Source organism: Aethalodelphis obliquidens, unplaced genomic scaffold, assembly GCF_003676395.1.
Source record: "Aethalodelphis obliquidens isolate GAN/ISIS:26980383/991018 unplaced genomic scaffold, ASM367639v1 scaffold2, whole genome shotgun sequence".
In the NCBI taxonomy this organism is placed as follows: domain Eukaryota; kingdom Metazoa; phylum Chordata; class Mammalia; order Artiodactyla; family Delphinidae; genus Aethalodelphis; species Aethalodelphis obliquidens.
In genome coordinates this window covers 22,096,673-22,113,171 of record NW_020837946.1, presented here as the reverse complement: position 1 = coordinate 22,113,171, position 16,499 = coordinate 22,096,673, and the positions used below count along the sequence as shown (strand labels likewise).

At 36.2% G+C, this 16,499-nt stretch overlaps 1 protein-coding gene across 3 annotated transcripts in view; it reads right to left on the bottom strand.

Annotated features, from left to right (window-relative positions):
* ABCA12 (ATP binding cassette subfamily A member 12) overlaps positions 1–16,499 on the bottom strand; it is a 180,790-nt gene that overhangs the window by 18,644 nt on the left and 145,647 nt on the right. For all 3 annotated transcript variants that reach the window (XM_027122124.1, XM_027122141.1, XM_027122131.1), the window contains 9 exons: positions 16,114–16,200; positions 15,204–15,297; positions 12,456–12,583; positions 10,926–11,013; positions 9,047–9,152; positions 4,517–4,571; positions 3,770–3,947; positions 2,191–2,306; positions 1,024–1,183 (listed from right to left, as the gene is read on the bottom strand). In XM_027122124.1, the coding sequence (XP_026977925.1) occupies positions 1,024–1,183; positions 2,191–2,306; positions 3,770–3,947; positions 4,517–4,571; positions 9,047–9,152; positions 10,926–11,013; positions 12,456–12,583; positions 15,204–15,297; positions 16,114–16,200 (1,012 nt within the window). The remainder of the gene's footprint in view (positions 1–1,023; positions 1,184–2,190; positions 2,307–3,769; positions 3,948–4,516; positions 4,572–9,046; positions 9,153–10,925; positions 11,014–12,455; positions 12,584–15,203; positions 15,298–16,113; positions 16,201–16,499) is intronic.

Below are 16,499 nucleotides of genomic sequence, written 5' to 3'. Positions count from 1 at the left end.
TATATATATATATATATATATATATATATATATATATATATATATATTTAAGATGGTCTAAGGTGTCAGGCCAAACCCTGGGGGCAGAATCACTTCTAGACCTGCCTTAGGTCCTAGGAATGTAGTAACAGCCAGGGTGCTAGGGTCTGATAGAGTATCTATGGGTAGGTGCCTGAGTAAAGGAGGGATTTAGTACAGTAAAGTTTCAGAACCTAAGGTAATTCCTACTAGAAGAGGGACTAAAATGGTAAAATGATACAGAAGGAGAGACAACGTATCTCAACGAGGAGCATATGGCTCATTTTCACGTTATTCACACTTGGGACCAACCACCTGCACCTCATGGATTTTCTTCTTCCTCCTGGAGTGTGCTTGTCTAGTCCTCACTTCATACTCTTTCTATTCTTTTCCATTCAGTTGTCCAGCACTGAGTGTGCCTGTCTATTCCTCACTTCATTTTCTTTCTATTCTTTTCCATTCAATTTCCCAGCACTGGTAGGGCTTCCCTTGTCACCAATCATGACCGTTAGCTCTGAACGGAAAGTGATGCTTACAATGAAGTAGACTCCAATACATGACTGAAAGGGAATGAATCAGGTTTTTTCTCTATGGGTGCTCAAATGAATCTTAATCCATAGTCATATAACTAAGACACTGTCCTTGTCCCTACCATACCATAACAATTTGTTAATGAGTAAAACGTTTAGCTGACCGATTGGTTGCATGATTTTTGTAGTGCCATACAAGGTATCTGACTGAATGCATCTCCATTTACCTACTCAAGCCCTATCAAATGTCAATAGTTTTGACACTGCGTAAATATAATCATAGACATTAACCTAGATGGAACCTAAAAAGAATTTTAAAACGCCATAGTTTCCCCTCTACTATATTTAATAGAATCAAATGAAATGCCCCTATTCTATTTAGAGAATGCAAAATACAGAAAATCTTTCCACCTTGGAACATGTTGAAGCATTTGATCCAATAACTGAAGTTTAGCAGACTAATAAAGGACCTTACCGTATCATTAGGCTTTTCCTTGGAAAGGAAGTACACCACCGACAGGGAAACAATGGAATTGATGCCAAGAAAAAGGTTGATGCAGACGTAAGTGATGAAAGCCACTCCTGTTTCATGGAAGAGCCCAGCCAGCAGGTACATCCAAGAAAATGAGGCATACCTTTATGGTAATAACACTAAGAATTAAAATCATGCCGTAATTATTCTTTTACTAAATAAATAACTTCGATAGTGTTCCAAAGTGAAAATAAACATTAGAGATCAGTTGTCAAGCCTTGTAGTTAGATCTCTCTTTTATCCCTCTTTTTAACAACAGCCAAAAAAAAAAAAAAAGTGAAGCACGCTTTTTAAATGACAGTAAAGGTCTTTTAAGGAATCTTGAGTAGTCATTACAATTACAAATTAATTTTTCCTAGAGATGGTGTTACCCCACCCAGGCAAGACATTTTTTTTGGCTCAGAAATGTGAGTTTAATAGATATATCTTACAATTTAAAGTTGAGAAAAAAACGACATTGTCAGCTAGCTAAGCAGAGAGAGTATGCTTAGAAGCTGCATGTCCTGTTTTGAGCAAATACTTGAGCGACCTTTGGGGTAATGAAGTACAACTAGAGACAGAGAGATCCTTCATCAGCTGCAATTGTTAACTAAATGGATACTACCCATTCATTCAGGGCAGAAAGAACTGCTATGATAAGTATTGGTTGTATCAAACTGTATTAATTACCCTAATTCAGAAACAATATTATGTGTGTTCTTAGGCATCGATAAAAATAAAAATAAATATACATGAATATATTTACTTTTTAATGCCTTATATATTTATATATACTCACAACTTGTTAATATATAAATTCATACATGTATACACATTTTTCTGATCATTCTAAGGCCTCCATTTTTACGTAAATTAAATTACATATGTAAATTGTTAAGTGTGACAGCACCCAGTAAGTGCTCATTAATGACACGTATTCTATTAACAACAACAACATTAATTTTCACAAGTATTACACTTTACAAACTATGGACTAGCAGGTGTAATGTATTGTTAATCATTACTCATGGCTAATGAAACCCCAAGACAATTGTAAATTAGCTAATGAGATTTAGGTCCTGTTTGTATCTAGGAGCATTTAATTCTGTTAATTCTTTCACTGCAGCTTACCCAAACAACAGAAGTAGGAGAGATACAGCGCTTAGGTTGTTTTCACTGTAGAAGGCAGGTAACTTGAAAATTGCAATGACACCAACTGAAAATGCTACAGGCACCAAATAGAAGGCCTATGGGAATATGTAAAACTATGTTTAATACATGGCAAATATTTTTTAAAAAAATCAATAGCCCATCTAGTTTAAAACTGTAACAAACTGAACTAGAAACACTTGAAGAAATGAAGTTTTATCTATGCTCTTGTTGCTTGTAACATTCAGTTCATTTTACATTGATTTCACTCTAGAATTTGTCTCCTGCAATAGGAGGTCAAGCCAGTCTCCATCTTTATAGAGATTCTCAGAGTCCCTGGTGCTCCTCCCTCCAGGCTTTGAGACTTGGGATCATTTGGTGACAAAGGTTCAGTGAGAAAGATAAGACAGCCAGGTATCTTTGTATTCGATTCAGCCCTCCAAGTATTGATTTTATTTTGAGTGCTGGAACTCTCTCAGATGGTTGATTTCTAAGGCTTGGTTATCAGTGTGAGCCACTCTGTGCAAAACAGCAGGGCAGTGGGTACCACACATTCTTAGAATCACAAGGATATGAACAAAGAATTCAGTGTTTCATCGGCAAGCAGATAGAGTAAATGCTGAGGGTTTGCAGCAAGATGTACACAATGAAAGAGATGGGAATTTAATTAGGGAGGAAAATCTCCTAAAATTGGAATGAGAACCAGAATCTAAGTAGTAAGTAGCCCTTCACAGAAGTGTGTACTTTAAGCTTTCTTGACATATTAAAGCTCCTATTAGGTCCAGAGGAATCATCACCATTGTTTTTTAGATCTGACTTCTACAACAATCGCATTTCAGACCTCACTGGATACATTAACCAAACGGAGAGGCAGTTAATTACTCTGCAACCCTGCAAGCCAATGACAATTTCACCATAATCTCCAGGCAAATACATACCCATCCTGGGCTTTTGGCCATACTGACACATTTGGAGTCAAGAAAAACCATCTGAATTTGGAACCATTTTAGGCAAATAAGAGAGTTATCAATTAAATTCACCCTTTATTTTCCCTACTAATCTCTAATGTGTTATTCAGCAGAGGCTACTACTTCGAATTTTTCACTATTAGTTGATGAAATTTTTATAAGCTTGCTTATGTGGTACCACTGGGCAAGGCTATTCTGCTCCTAAGCTTCCATTTCTCCACAGTAGTGGTTCTCAAACTTCGATGTGCTTAAAATAACTTGGGGGGAGCGGTTGTTAAAAATGCATATTCTCCATGCTCCACTCCCAAGATAGGGACCTCTTAAGTCTGGAGTGAGGACCAGCAATCTGGATTCTAACAAATGTCCTGGGGAATCTGATACAGAAGGTCCTCAGACCACAGAGATAAGGGCAAGGCAGGTGGATTTCTCTTTCTTCCAACCGCTGGACGAATATAAGCCTGATGCAATTTTTTTCTTCATTTATTGTCTTTGTGGCAATAATCGGAGCAAACCAGGGCAAATAAATCTCAAATATAAAACTGTCTTCTACCCAAATCGGTCCTGTCTTTCTTGCAAAGACACAAGTTACTCACCATGTCGTAAATGAAGTTTGTCACCCAGTAGCATGTGACACCAATGCCTGAAATGTGCTGCAGCTGCTTGGCTTTGTTCTGATGCTCCCGCACAACATAGGTGACAAAGCTGGCAGTGGTGACAGAGTAGCCCAGCAGGATGGAGAGTGCCACTAAAATATCGATTAAGCTGCTCATTCTACATTGAGCAATAGGGAGAGGAGAGCACACATAAGTTTTGGGAACTCTTTTCTTTTCAGAAAGATTCACGGCTAAAGCCATCAACAAAACAGTGCAAGAGCTGGCTGTGACACAAATAAGTCTTCTTGCAAGGCACCCAGATAATATCTTCTACATGACTTGGCTGTGACCCTGGGATAAATGTAGCTTGAGTGCATCTGAATTGACTAGGGATATTTGATGGAAAAACCTCAGTCAACAAGGGCTACAGGGTGTATGCAAGAGATATAGTTCTTGAGCATAGAAATCGTACTTAAATGCTATGCAGGGAAGTTGAAATGATGAAACACTTATGCACTTGACTTACAAAAGCAGGAGATTCTGTGAATCTACAGTCAACAAGCTCTACTTGGCAACCTCACTCTACACACTTTCAGAAACCTCCTTTTATCCCAGTGAGTGACTTGTATTACCAGCTCTTCTAGATTGACATTCATTCAGATACAACTGTGATTTCCAATTATAGCACTTTATACAAAGGCTCAATAAGCCAAGGAGAAAAGAGTCATGCCATATATGTCTGCTTACGTGGCTTGTTCTTGGTCTTGCACTCCTGGATAAGGATGGCTATACAAGATGATACCTTAAAGAAGAAATGGTTCTTTTCATTAGTAGGTATTCAGTTAATCAGGAATACCAATTTTTATGCACACTACTATGTATAAAATAGACAACTAATAAGAAGCTGCTGTACAGCACAGGGAACTCTACTCAATACTCTGTAATGGCCTATATGGGAAAAGGATCTAAAAAAAAATGAGAGAGTGGATATATGTATATGTATAACTGATTCACTGTGCTGTACCACTGAAACTAACACAACAAAATCAACTATACTCCAATAAAAATTTTAGGGGGCTTCCTTGGTGGCGCAGTGGTCGAGAATCTGCCTGCCAATGCAGGGGACACGGGTTCGAGCCCTGGTCTGGGAAGATCCCACATGCTGCGGAGCAACTGGGCCCGTGAGCCACAACTACTGAGCCTGCGCGTCTGTAGCCTGTCCTCTGCAACAAGAGAGGCTGCGACAGTGAGAGGCCCGTGCACCGCGATGAAGAGTGGCCCCTGCTCGCCGCAACTAGAGAAAGCCCTCGCACAGAAACGAAGACCCAACACAGCCAAAAATAAATAAATAAATTTATTAAAAAAATTTTTTTTAAAAAAGTATCAATTTTTATTTATTTATTTATTTATTAAACATCTTTATTGGAGTATAATTGCTTTACAGTGGTGTGTTAGTTTCTGCTGTATAACAAAGTGAGTCAGCTATACATATACATATATCTCCATATCTCCTCCCTCTTGCGTCTCCCTCCCACCCTCCCTATCCCACCCCTCTAGGTGGTCACAAAGCACAGAGCTGATCTCCCTGTGCTGTGTGGCTGCTTCCCACTTAAAGAATTTTACTTTGGGGATACTCTTTTAAAGGAAAATGATGCCCCCACCCCCTGCCAGTCTCATCAATGCCATACAATTGATGGTACTCACACACACACAAAAAGCCCAAAACAGTTTTTCACACTGTACATGGAATTTTGGGGGAAGGGGCAAGAATTTACACTTCTTATATAGCATGTTTCCCCTCTACTACATTTAAGTCATTGTTTTCCAGTTTCTTCTCTCCATCTGGTAATATGGATGTTTGTATTCAGTAGCACTTTAGAAATGCATGACATTTAAAGAAGCACCTCAAAGGGAGACCAATTATATGAGGATCTCCTGAAGAACAGACATTTTCCACCCCCATCCGTCTTCATTGTGCTATTGGCTGTCGTAGGGAAATACTGTAGCCTGAGAGGATCCCTTCTCCTCCTTTACTGCTTCTGAGATGCCTATTGTTCTAGAACTCTACCAAGAGTAGAGCTTGGGAACTTCAGCCACTCTGGAGGGATTTTCACTGAGACATAAAGATCCAAAATGATTCAGAGAAACTAGCTGGCTCCAGAAAAGTAGTCACTTAACTCCAATGCAGTCCTAAATTATCTGTATCTCCAAGGGTTGGTTATGCTTTCTGAGTATAAGTGTAAGCAAGGTTCTTTCCTCCCTTTCCTTACAGGACGCTGGTTAGCCAGAGTCAAAATGGGCTGACAAGTTTCGCAAAGGGCCACAGTGTGAAGGCAAAGCCTATACTGTCTGAGTAACTTTGGAAAAGAATTAGGAGTGAGGATATCCCTTAAGTACTTTTTCCTATAAAGTCATAAGCTGAACAAGAACTTTCTCACTACTGCTCACATAATATATGTTCATTATATTAGGATATTAAGGCCCTTTGATAGCACCCAAATATTATAGATTATTCTAAAGTTGTATTATTTCTATTAACTTAAATTTATAACTTTTATCAAGTAGAGTGTGACATATTTTGAGGTTGAAATCTGCAATTGTTATTTATTGAAGAAAAAATATAATACATAGTTAAATCAAAACAAAGAAACTACCAGCAACAATAATCAATTTGACTGATAATTTTAATCACATCATTGAGGGAATGCACTTCTCTTATCTTTTGTGTAAATGAATGGGCTCTCTTTTTACTGAGATTCAATTTTCTTTGGGCCCTACTTAAACCTTGTTGCTGGATTATAACATAGGCAAGGAGAAAACATTTCTCTTAGTCCTGATCTGTATTTCAGAATCAAGAAATACTCTATTTCACCAGAGGAATCTTTACAAATACATTTACTCCAATATGAAAAATGCTGCTAAACCAATTTTTTTTTTTACAGATCTTTAGCGGAAACATCAAGTACATATATTAGGGTTTGGAATCTATATCACAATCTTTTCTGTGGGTTCTACAGCATCCAGCATAATGTCTTAAGTACAGCGATTAGTCAATGAATGCTTATTGACTCGAATAAAATCTTACAATTTCAATTATTTCCCCCATATACAATACACATTAAAAAGAACACATTTTCTGTTATTTCTACATGTGTAAACCTAAAATGAGTAACTTCCCATTGACCACTGCTAGTAATGTAATAAGAATAAACATTAGGGTGGAGGGAACAATGTGTCAATATTTTTGGAAAAGAGCCTGGTTGTGTAGCATTTGTTAGTGAACACAAGTAAATCTGTATTCTAGGGGAAGAAAGAACAGAACTTTCATGTTAAATTAACCACTAGAGGGAACCACATGAATATAACAGATACTGACATTGCAAAGGAAAGCTAATTAAAAGATTTTTATTAGCATGTTAAAATTCAAAGAGAATCAATTTTACAGCTAAAGCAAAATCTCAATTCATGTAGAATCCAACAAAGGTGGCTTAAAACAGGTAGTGTAGTAGGGAGAGGTGGCAGGAGAATAATTGAGCTGATTTTTAAAGACAACATTATCATGGCAGATCCCATACATGCATTACAAAACAATAAAAGCATTTTAAGGTGACATGGATTTCTTTTCTGAAAGAAAACAAACTCCTTCCAGAGAAGGTGGAAAGCTACCACTTTCATAATAAGCCTATATGAGAAAAGTTAATAAAAAACAGAAGGCACACTAGTACTAATCTCTATATAACTCAAGCTAAGCCTTATTTTTAAATTAAAAACATTTCCTTTTAGGGTCAATATGAAGCTTATGTTCCAGAATTCTTAATTCTTTAGACTATGTAACTTAAAAATACACTTGTAGGGGCCACAACAAGCCTGCTGGGATCCAGAGTGATTCAGACTGCTTTCATCTTGGTAAGGAACACTAATAATAAATGAAACCTCAATATAGGTTTCAAAAGCTGATCCTTCAAAAGTGGCATTGTCTCTTTTTCTTACCTACATACCTTTGCAACATTTCCTCCTAGTCATTTCTATGGTTCTTATACTTTCATTATCCGTCATGGCAACAAATGTCCTTTGCTCTCAATAAGACATCCTACTGAAAGTCAAGTGTTCAGTAGTGTTTCAAACCAGGCTATAGCAGACCCACCTGGCTTTAGTCATCATTTAACTTAATTTACCACTTTTGACTCCACACTTTATTGATGCTCTAGGTCTAAGGACTATCTATCAATCTTGTTATTTTCTTCAGGGCTCCTGCTGCTAGGAAAATGCGAAAGCAGTTGGGGAAAAATACTGTTTTCTCTTAAACGAAGACTCTGAAAGATTCTGTTCCTAGAATAAGTATGTGACTCTACAGTTTACTTCTACAATCACCAGAACGTGCAGCACATGCTATTATGCCCAACAGTAGGGAAATGAAAGAAAAGTAGACAATGGCATTTCTTTGTTTTTAATAGTCTGTTAACCTATTTATTAGGGTAGAAACTGTTGGCCAGCAGATACTTTACTCTATTTTCTCCATCTTTATTATTATTATTTTGGGGGATCAGTATGGGAAAATAATTTAAGCAAGGCTTAAGAAGATGGAATGGTCTGATGAAGAGTAATTGAATTAGAAAACAAATAAGTCTCTTTCAAATTCCAAACCCTTTTTAAAAACTATGTGGAAGCTTCTTGGGAAACCCCACTAAAGTAGACCTTGCTGAGTATAGAGAAGTATTAGGAAAATGAAGAGGCAGGAGCCAGGCACTTCTGATTCCCAGAGAAATAGCAGTAGGAAACAATACTACTCATCCTGAGAGGGAGCTAAGGATTAGCAATGTTTTATACAAAGCAAGTGTCAGTACGGTAAGTACTCAGTTAATGGTAGCACTTCTTTCCTGTTAGAACTTCTTAGCTTAAAAGTTTTGTTTTCACATTTAGATTTGTGTACAATATTTATTGACATTGTTATTTTAATTTTTAGCCTATGTACAAGTAAATAGTTATAAAATATTTTCCTATGAGATATAACTACTAGGTGTGAGAGCACAAATAAGTGGGAAGTCAGCATTATTATCCTGACTTGATAAATGAGGAAACTAAGTTAACCTGAAGTTAAGGGGCTTATCCAGAATGTTCTATCTGGTGGTAGTTACTACTTCCAAACTCCTTTTAAAGATCTGTGATCTAAATACCATAAAATAGCTGCCACTGGGAGGAAATGGCATCTAGTGCACATTTTCATGTGGACAGTAGCAGAAGCTGCAATACAAGAAACTTCTAAGTAAGTAACTTTACCATGTCGGGCAGCATCGTCTTTTGACATGTTAACTCGCAGGAGGAAATTATTCAGGCTGTTGAGGTACGCTGGAAGGGAGTGATAGCCTTCCGGATCATACCATACCTGTTAAGATTCCGAAAGAAGGCAGGATCAGTGTGGTGTTCAAATAAATCAGGCAGTCTTTACATCTTACAGCCTATAGAATTTATATTTAAAATAAGGGCACCAATTTCCCAGTAACTTATTTCATCTTGGCAGATTATGAACCATCCACCAGTGTTGACCACAGAACTCTAAGTTTCCAACCTAGAGATGGGCAGAGATTGGGAAAACGTTTTTTTTTCCCTGCGTGAGAGCACCAAGTTACTAGTTATTCTAGCTAGACCTTCTCTAAAGTGAAAGCTTGAAATAAACAGAAGACTTCATTATTATCTTCATTTCTGTGACTGGACTGTAGTGATTCTGGAACTAGAACTAGGGCATTCTGTCTCTCAGCAATAATGATAATAATAATAATTAAAAAGCAACTGGCATATAGCTCAGGCTGTAGAAAGAAATTAAATACATATATAAGCATTGTGCCCTTAGCAACATGATTGATAATCTTGAAATATCCCCACTTACTTTCTATTCCTAGTTGTAACCCACAAGAAAGTGAGTTAGTTCATCTGCTATGTCAAAAGCAGAGGGACTTAAAATACTGGTATACCTCAATTCAAGAAAGCCAGTTGGTAATTCAAAATTACAAATCTGATTTAGAGAGAAATTATTTAATATTAGAACTCCCTTACTCTATGTGTCGAGAGAGGGAGAAAAGGAACCAAGCGTGGCTGGGGGTGGGGGTGGACATTCAAGTCCCTAGCACTACTATTTAGTTTCTATATGACCTTATAAAACCCAGCTAAAATAGACTCAATAATATCTGTCTCTTAGGGATGTCGTGAGGATGTGTACATAGTTTGTATAAAAGGTGATACTAGTTCTTGGTTTATAACAGTCACTAAATGAATATTATTTTCTTCACTTCCCCCAAGGTTGTATACATCTCTTACTACCAAATGAGAAATATGTGAAGAACAATTTAAAATTTAAAGACTACTTGTGATCATATGTGTAATCATATGTGTCTGATTCTGTGACTCTAGCTTGTTTCAAATTCAAAGCATAGGTACAATCTAGAAGAAAAAAAGTCAACAGGATTATTTATATCCACCAAATTCTAAGTTTCCATGTTCTTTGGAAAGCAAAGCTAAACACATATGACACATGTACAAGGAAAAATGCATAAAACATTAATGTATAGTTTAACAAAGAATTATAAAGGGAGTATACCCATCACTCAGGTTGAGAAACAAAATCGCCAGCATCCAGAACGTCTCCCTGACACTCTGTGTCCTTCCAAACCACAATGTGCTCTCTCTCTCCCCTAGACAATATGGTTGTTTTGCCTACTCTCAAAGTTTATGATACATGCAATTATAGTTGTGTATTCCTTTTTGTTTTTTCTTTTGCTTACTAATAATGTTTGGAAGAGTTAGTCTGCTTGTTGTATGGAAATGAGTTCATTCATTTCCATGGCTGAAAGTTCTGTTAAATGAGTATATAACAATTTGTTTATTTATTCTACTGTGTATGGACATTTGGGGTTGTTTTTTCGGCTAATATGAGAAATATTACCACGCACATTTTTGTATATGTATCCGGGTACTTGTGTGTACACGTTTCCCTAGGATAAATACACAGGACTGGAACCACTGTAGTATGGAGTATGCATTATTCCAAAGTGCTTTTCAAATCTACTGACCCATGTCTTGTTTTTACCTCATGAAAATGCTTGAACATTTCAAGTTCACATTCTCATTTGTATGACATCCCAAAAGAAAGATCACAATTTACCTTGGCAAGTGTTCTATTAGCAGGAACTGCTGTTATATCAAAACGAAGGTCTTTAGTCAAAGGCAGCCCAAAACTCCAACCTCCATATCTATATAGAAAAATTGTTTTAATGGAGAAAATATTCATAAATAGATCTAAAATGTTTAACTAAGAGCTCATTTTTTTTCTTTCCATCAGGAACACATTTACAGTATGAAATAAATACTGTCTGACAAATGTTTTACAGTTTTATCGATTTCTTTTATCATATTTTAGTCTAAAGCATACATTATAGCTAGAAGTTCATGGACTCTTAAAAATAAAAAGTGGATTAAAAAAATTCAAATAGTAATTTTAAGGATAGATTAGTTAAAATATCCACCAAATTAAGACTGGGTTAAATAAATAATGGTGTAGTTACACTAAAATAATTTTCTTGTAACTGTTATCCTAAATGTGATGCTATACAGCTATATTTTTGACATGGAAAGAACACTATAGCACATTCTTCACTTAAGAAGTAGGTTTTGGAATGGTTTATTTATAATAAACCTCATTTTGTTGAAAATATTTACATGCGTATTCATGTGTACTTACCAACTATCCCCCGCAGCTTTATTAAGACATAATTGACAAATAAAAAGTGTATATACTTAAGGCATACGAATGCTTTGATATATGTACATCTTGTGAAATCATCCCCACCATCAAGCTAATTAACACAGCCAGTATCTCACATAGTTACCATTTTCTTGTACGTATGTGTTGAGAATTCTTCAGGTCTACCCTCTTAACAAATTTCAAGTAACAATACAGTATTCTTAACTATAGCCACATTGCTGGACTTAGACCTCCAGAACGTATTCACCTTGCATTACGGACACCTTGTACCCCTTGACCAACATCTCCCCATTTCGCCCTTCCCCCCAGACCCTAGAACCCACAACTCTACTCTCTGTTTCTATGAATCTGACTATTTTGGATTTCATATATAAGTGAAACCATGCCACGTTTGTCTATTATTTCACTTGGCATAGTGTCTTCCAGGTCCATCCATGTCATTGCAAATGTAAGCCTGCCACACTTACCTCTGTGGCAAATGTTCAGGTGGCTTAGGAACATGCCTGTGGCTTTGCTATACAAAAAGACATTTTATTCACATGCAGATATCATACTCCAAGTTTTGAGATATTCATATTGGAACTAAGGACAACTGTCACCAAAAGCCACACCTTAAAATTCTGCAAGCTGGCACAATCTAGTCAACAACTCCACTTTCGCCTCGAGAAAAAAATATGTACACGTTTAACAATACATTTTTGAGGCCTAAAACAATGCTTTTCAATGTGCTCAAATAAATCTTAATTTAGAGTCATTAAATTAATTTACTTAAATTTTAATATATAAGGCTGTTTAGATAAAACAGAATTTACCCATATAAATAATCAATAGAAACTTGCATTTATTGTCATGAATTCAAAAGACAGTTACTATTAAAATTAGAAAGCATGATATTCTAAATTAAACATGTTATAAACAGAGTATTTTTACCTTTTTTGCACAAACTTATTGGCAGTTGATATAAGATAGTTTTCCAAGTGGTGGTCAGTGAGGTTATAAATTAGATGGGAAGAATAAGTTCTTCTATGAGGTGGAGAATAGTTAAATTTAGGACATTCCTGAAAAATAAGGTTAAAAAAAGTTCTCTTTGGATAATTCTGTACAAATTAAATAGACAATGTCAAGGAGCTTCAGTTTTATGATCTGTCTATTAGTGCAACTGGTAGAGTGTGAGAAGAGTGTCCTCTGCCTCTAAAGAGCTTTGAAAAGGAAGTCATCTTGCCTATGCCAAAAAATCAGAACAAACATTTATTATTTATACAGAGAATATACATGTGTTTAGGACTTGCTTAAAGCCAAAAAAGAACACAAGTTAATTAATGTTCAATATTTCTTTCACTGTACTGACAAGCTTGATATGTTTGGAGAATAACATTAAACGTTAAGATGACTCAAAATTCCCTCAATAATTCACAGGGAAGAGAAAAATGTTTGCCCCAAATTGAAAAGATAACATTAACAGACATAGGTTCTCAGGGATGAACAGCAGTGGATAAAAAGTTTGTGTTATATTAGTTTTAAGGTACCAACCTAGGTGTCAGAACCCAATTTTTCCCATATCCAAATCCAATCTTTATATATATATGTCTTATATATATGTATATATGTGTCACTTATACATATACAAGTTGCAAAGACAGTACAGAGAGTTCCTGCATGCCTTTCACCCAGATTTCCCCACTGTTAGCATCTTACATTACCATCATACATTTGTCAAAATTAAGTGCCTTGGTACATTACTATTAACCAATCTCAGAGCTTACTTTAAACCACTTATTTATGTGTTTGTAGCTTTCTGCACTTCCTGACTACTAACTTTTCATTGAAGTGTCCCATGCTTCACTGCCATGAACTTTAGTTTGGGAAAAGCCTAGCACTTTGCCAGTTTTTCCTTCCATCTTTCACATGGTGTTCCAGAGCCTGAGGCTAGCACCACATGTGTATCAAGAGCATAATGTTGCAGGTTGCTCTAAAAAATGAAGGCTGAATTTCACCTTGCATCAAGTTGTATCAACTTGAAGATCACATTCTATAATGCCACTGGTTTCATAAACAGAGATATCCTTATGTATGCAACTTAATTTTTAGCTTTAACTTTTTATTGACTTATACGTACAGAAAAGCACACATATTATAAGGATACTGCTTGATGAATTTTGACAAACTGAACACACCCTTGAACAAGCAACTGGAACAGAACAATGCTATTACCCCAGAAGCCCCCTCATCACGCTTCCTTCCAATCCTACCACTTCCATAGTAACCAGCACAGAAGAGTTTTTCCCGTTTTTGTATTTTATATAAATGGAATTGTATCATATGTACTCTCTCGTATTTGGCTTTTTTCACTCATCATTTGTTTCTGAGAATATGATGTGTGCAGTGTAGATTATTCTCATCTTGCTGTATATAGAATTTCATTGTGGAAATAGATTACATTTGATTTATCTACTCTACTGTTGCTGAGAATTTGGGTGGCTATTACAAATGGTATTGCTATGAATATTCCAGTATATATCTCTTGGTGAATTTATTCACATTTCTGATGGGTATATAACAGGAGTGGAATTGCTGAGTCCATAGGGTATGTATAACTTCAGCATTAGTAGACACTGTCAATTCTTTTAAAAGCTATTTACACAAATCTGGATTCCCATCAACGGAATATAAGGTTGAAAAAATTTTAATCTACTGGGTTTTTTTAATTAATAAAATTTATCTAAGTTAGTTAGTTAAAATTTATCTAAGTTAGTTAGTTACTAAGTTAGTAGACTTTTACTGTGAACTAAAGAAAATACATGAAGGATTTCAGAAACTAGCTAGGTTAGGTAAGGGATTAGAAAATGCTTTGAGTACTGGGCAAGAATAATATTTATATGTGCAAAGATTTCAAAAAATGCTTGCTTGATCCCAGCTTTTATTGTTAGTAACCGTCTTACGTGAGACCACAAAAATAGGCTGCATTTACTGAAAACATCTTTATTTTAAAATACTGTACCAAGACAGTTTAGGACGTAATCATATGTCACTTTGAAGAAAATATTGCTAGATTCCTCCCCTATTGAGAGGTAAGTTGACAATATAGTGACTCTCAGAAACTAATAGTTACCTCTTTTCTTCAACAATCTTTAATTTCCCCAGTGAATTTGTTTTCCTTAAAGTTTATTGAATTGATAGGCCTAGAAAACTAAGGTGTGTATTTATAGAATACAGACAGGGTGTTGGCTGGAGAATCTTTAATGTTTCTTTCAGGACATGGATTTTTCTTGCATCCTGGAAGTGCTGCTTGGAGACATACAGAGTTCTGTTCTGGACTTACACATTACTAACTTCCCAGATGACCACTATAGTAGCAGTCTCACTGTGTTTTCAAATATGACAGTTATGTGAAACACAGAGCTTTCTGGTTACAACTGAACTGAGACCAAAAACTTATTTTCTGTCAGTTTCCACAAAGACTGTCATAGAATTACCTACCTCGGGAAGTTTGTCCTGAGATGGATTTAAAACAGTGACCTAAAGTTCAGTGTTTTTCAGCTGCCCAGGTCGACATCGCTGAGCTACTAGCCTCCATACAATGAAATGATACCAACTCTTTGGTAACCTAGATAGATCTTTCAAGCTTTGATATTTATTCCTTTCTTTTTTCTACTTCACTGAAAGCGAATTCCATCTTACCTGGATATTTTCTGAGCAGGAACAAACACCAAAATTAGTAATAGGATCTTCACTGCTGTTCCATTTTCCCAGACTGTCTTTCTTTAAACACCTTCTGCAAGTAAAAATGATATTGAAGTGAGGTATGTGTACATTCGCATGTTTATGTATGAGCACGTAAGTGAGTATTTGGTATTAAATTCAGGTGTATAGTCCTAAGTTCAGTTTACTGACTTTTCATAACTTGAATATACATGGCACAACCATTTCCAAGTGATCTGACATTTTATGGGAGATTGAGGGAGAGCACTTCAAGATTAAACAGTGAAGAGACCACAGCTCATTGAATTGTCTTCATGTGGCAGGATGGAACTTTTTGGACCCCTTTATTTTCTTTGCTCTTCTCATCCTCTCCTCTGAAGGGAAGGGGATACTTTAGCAAAATAATGCACAGATGTCAGGTTTCCACGTGTCATGTACTATCCTGGAAGTTTCAATAAGCAACACTATGTAGTGCAAAAGCATGGGGACTGAGCTCGGAAGATGTGGGTCTCAGCTTTAGCTACACAACCTACTTTCTAGATTTCTTTAGACAAGTATCTTAGTCCACATGAGCCTCAGTTTCTTCATCTTAAAAATGAGATTAATAATTCACAGGGTGGTTGTGACTGTTTAATGAAAATATGTACACAAACGAACCTTATAAGTTATAAAGCACCTCTTTATTATTACAGTATAGCATAACCATGGGATGAACTAAAGGAGGTAGATAAAATCTGTTAAAGATAGAGTTCAATCAGGGTGCTGACCTCCTCCAGCCAAATCACACATACTCACTTAACCACACTCCCCCACATACATACACACACGCATACACATGCACACACACAACTGGAATGTTGAAAAAAAAAAAACAACAAGAACCACTTACGGATCACTGATATTCAAACACATGTTGTCAATGCCAGGGAAGCTCCACATTGCTGAGACCAGTTCTTTTGTGCTTGGATGAGAATTTCTGTAATATTAAAGGATAGAAACAAATTCACGATTCCTCCACTAGTCTCCCATATTAAACTCATGCTCATAAATAATTTGAAGAAATGAAATATGCTGTCTATAGGACTGCTTTCTTAAAAATCTAAGAAAGACTCAGACTCAGAAAAAAAATGGTCACCAAAAAAATAAGCACATGTCTCTATTTGGCTGCCTTATTATTTGTCACATGCATTTAGTGATCACCTACTGTATATATAACATTATATTATACAGAATTCTGACGCTGCTAGTCAATATTCAGTGAATATTAAAATAGTA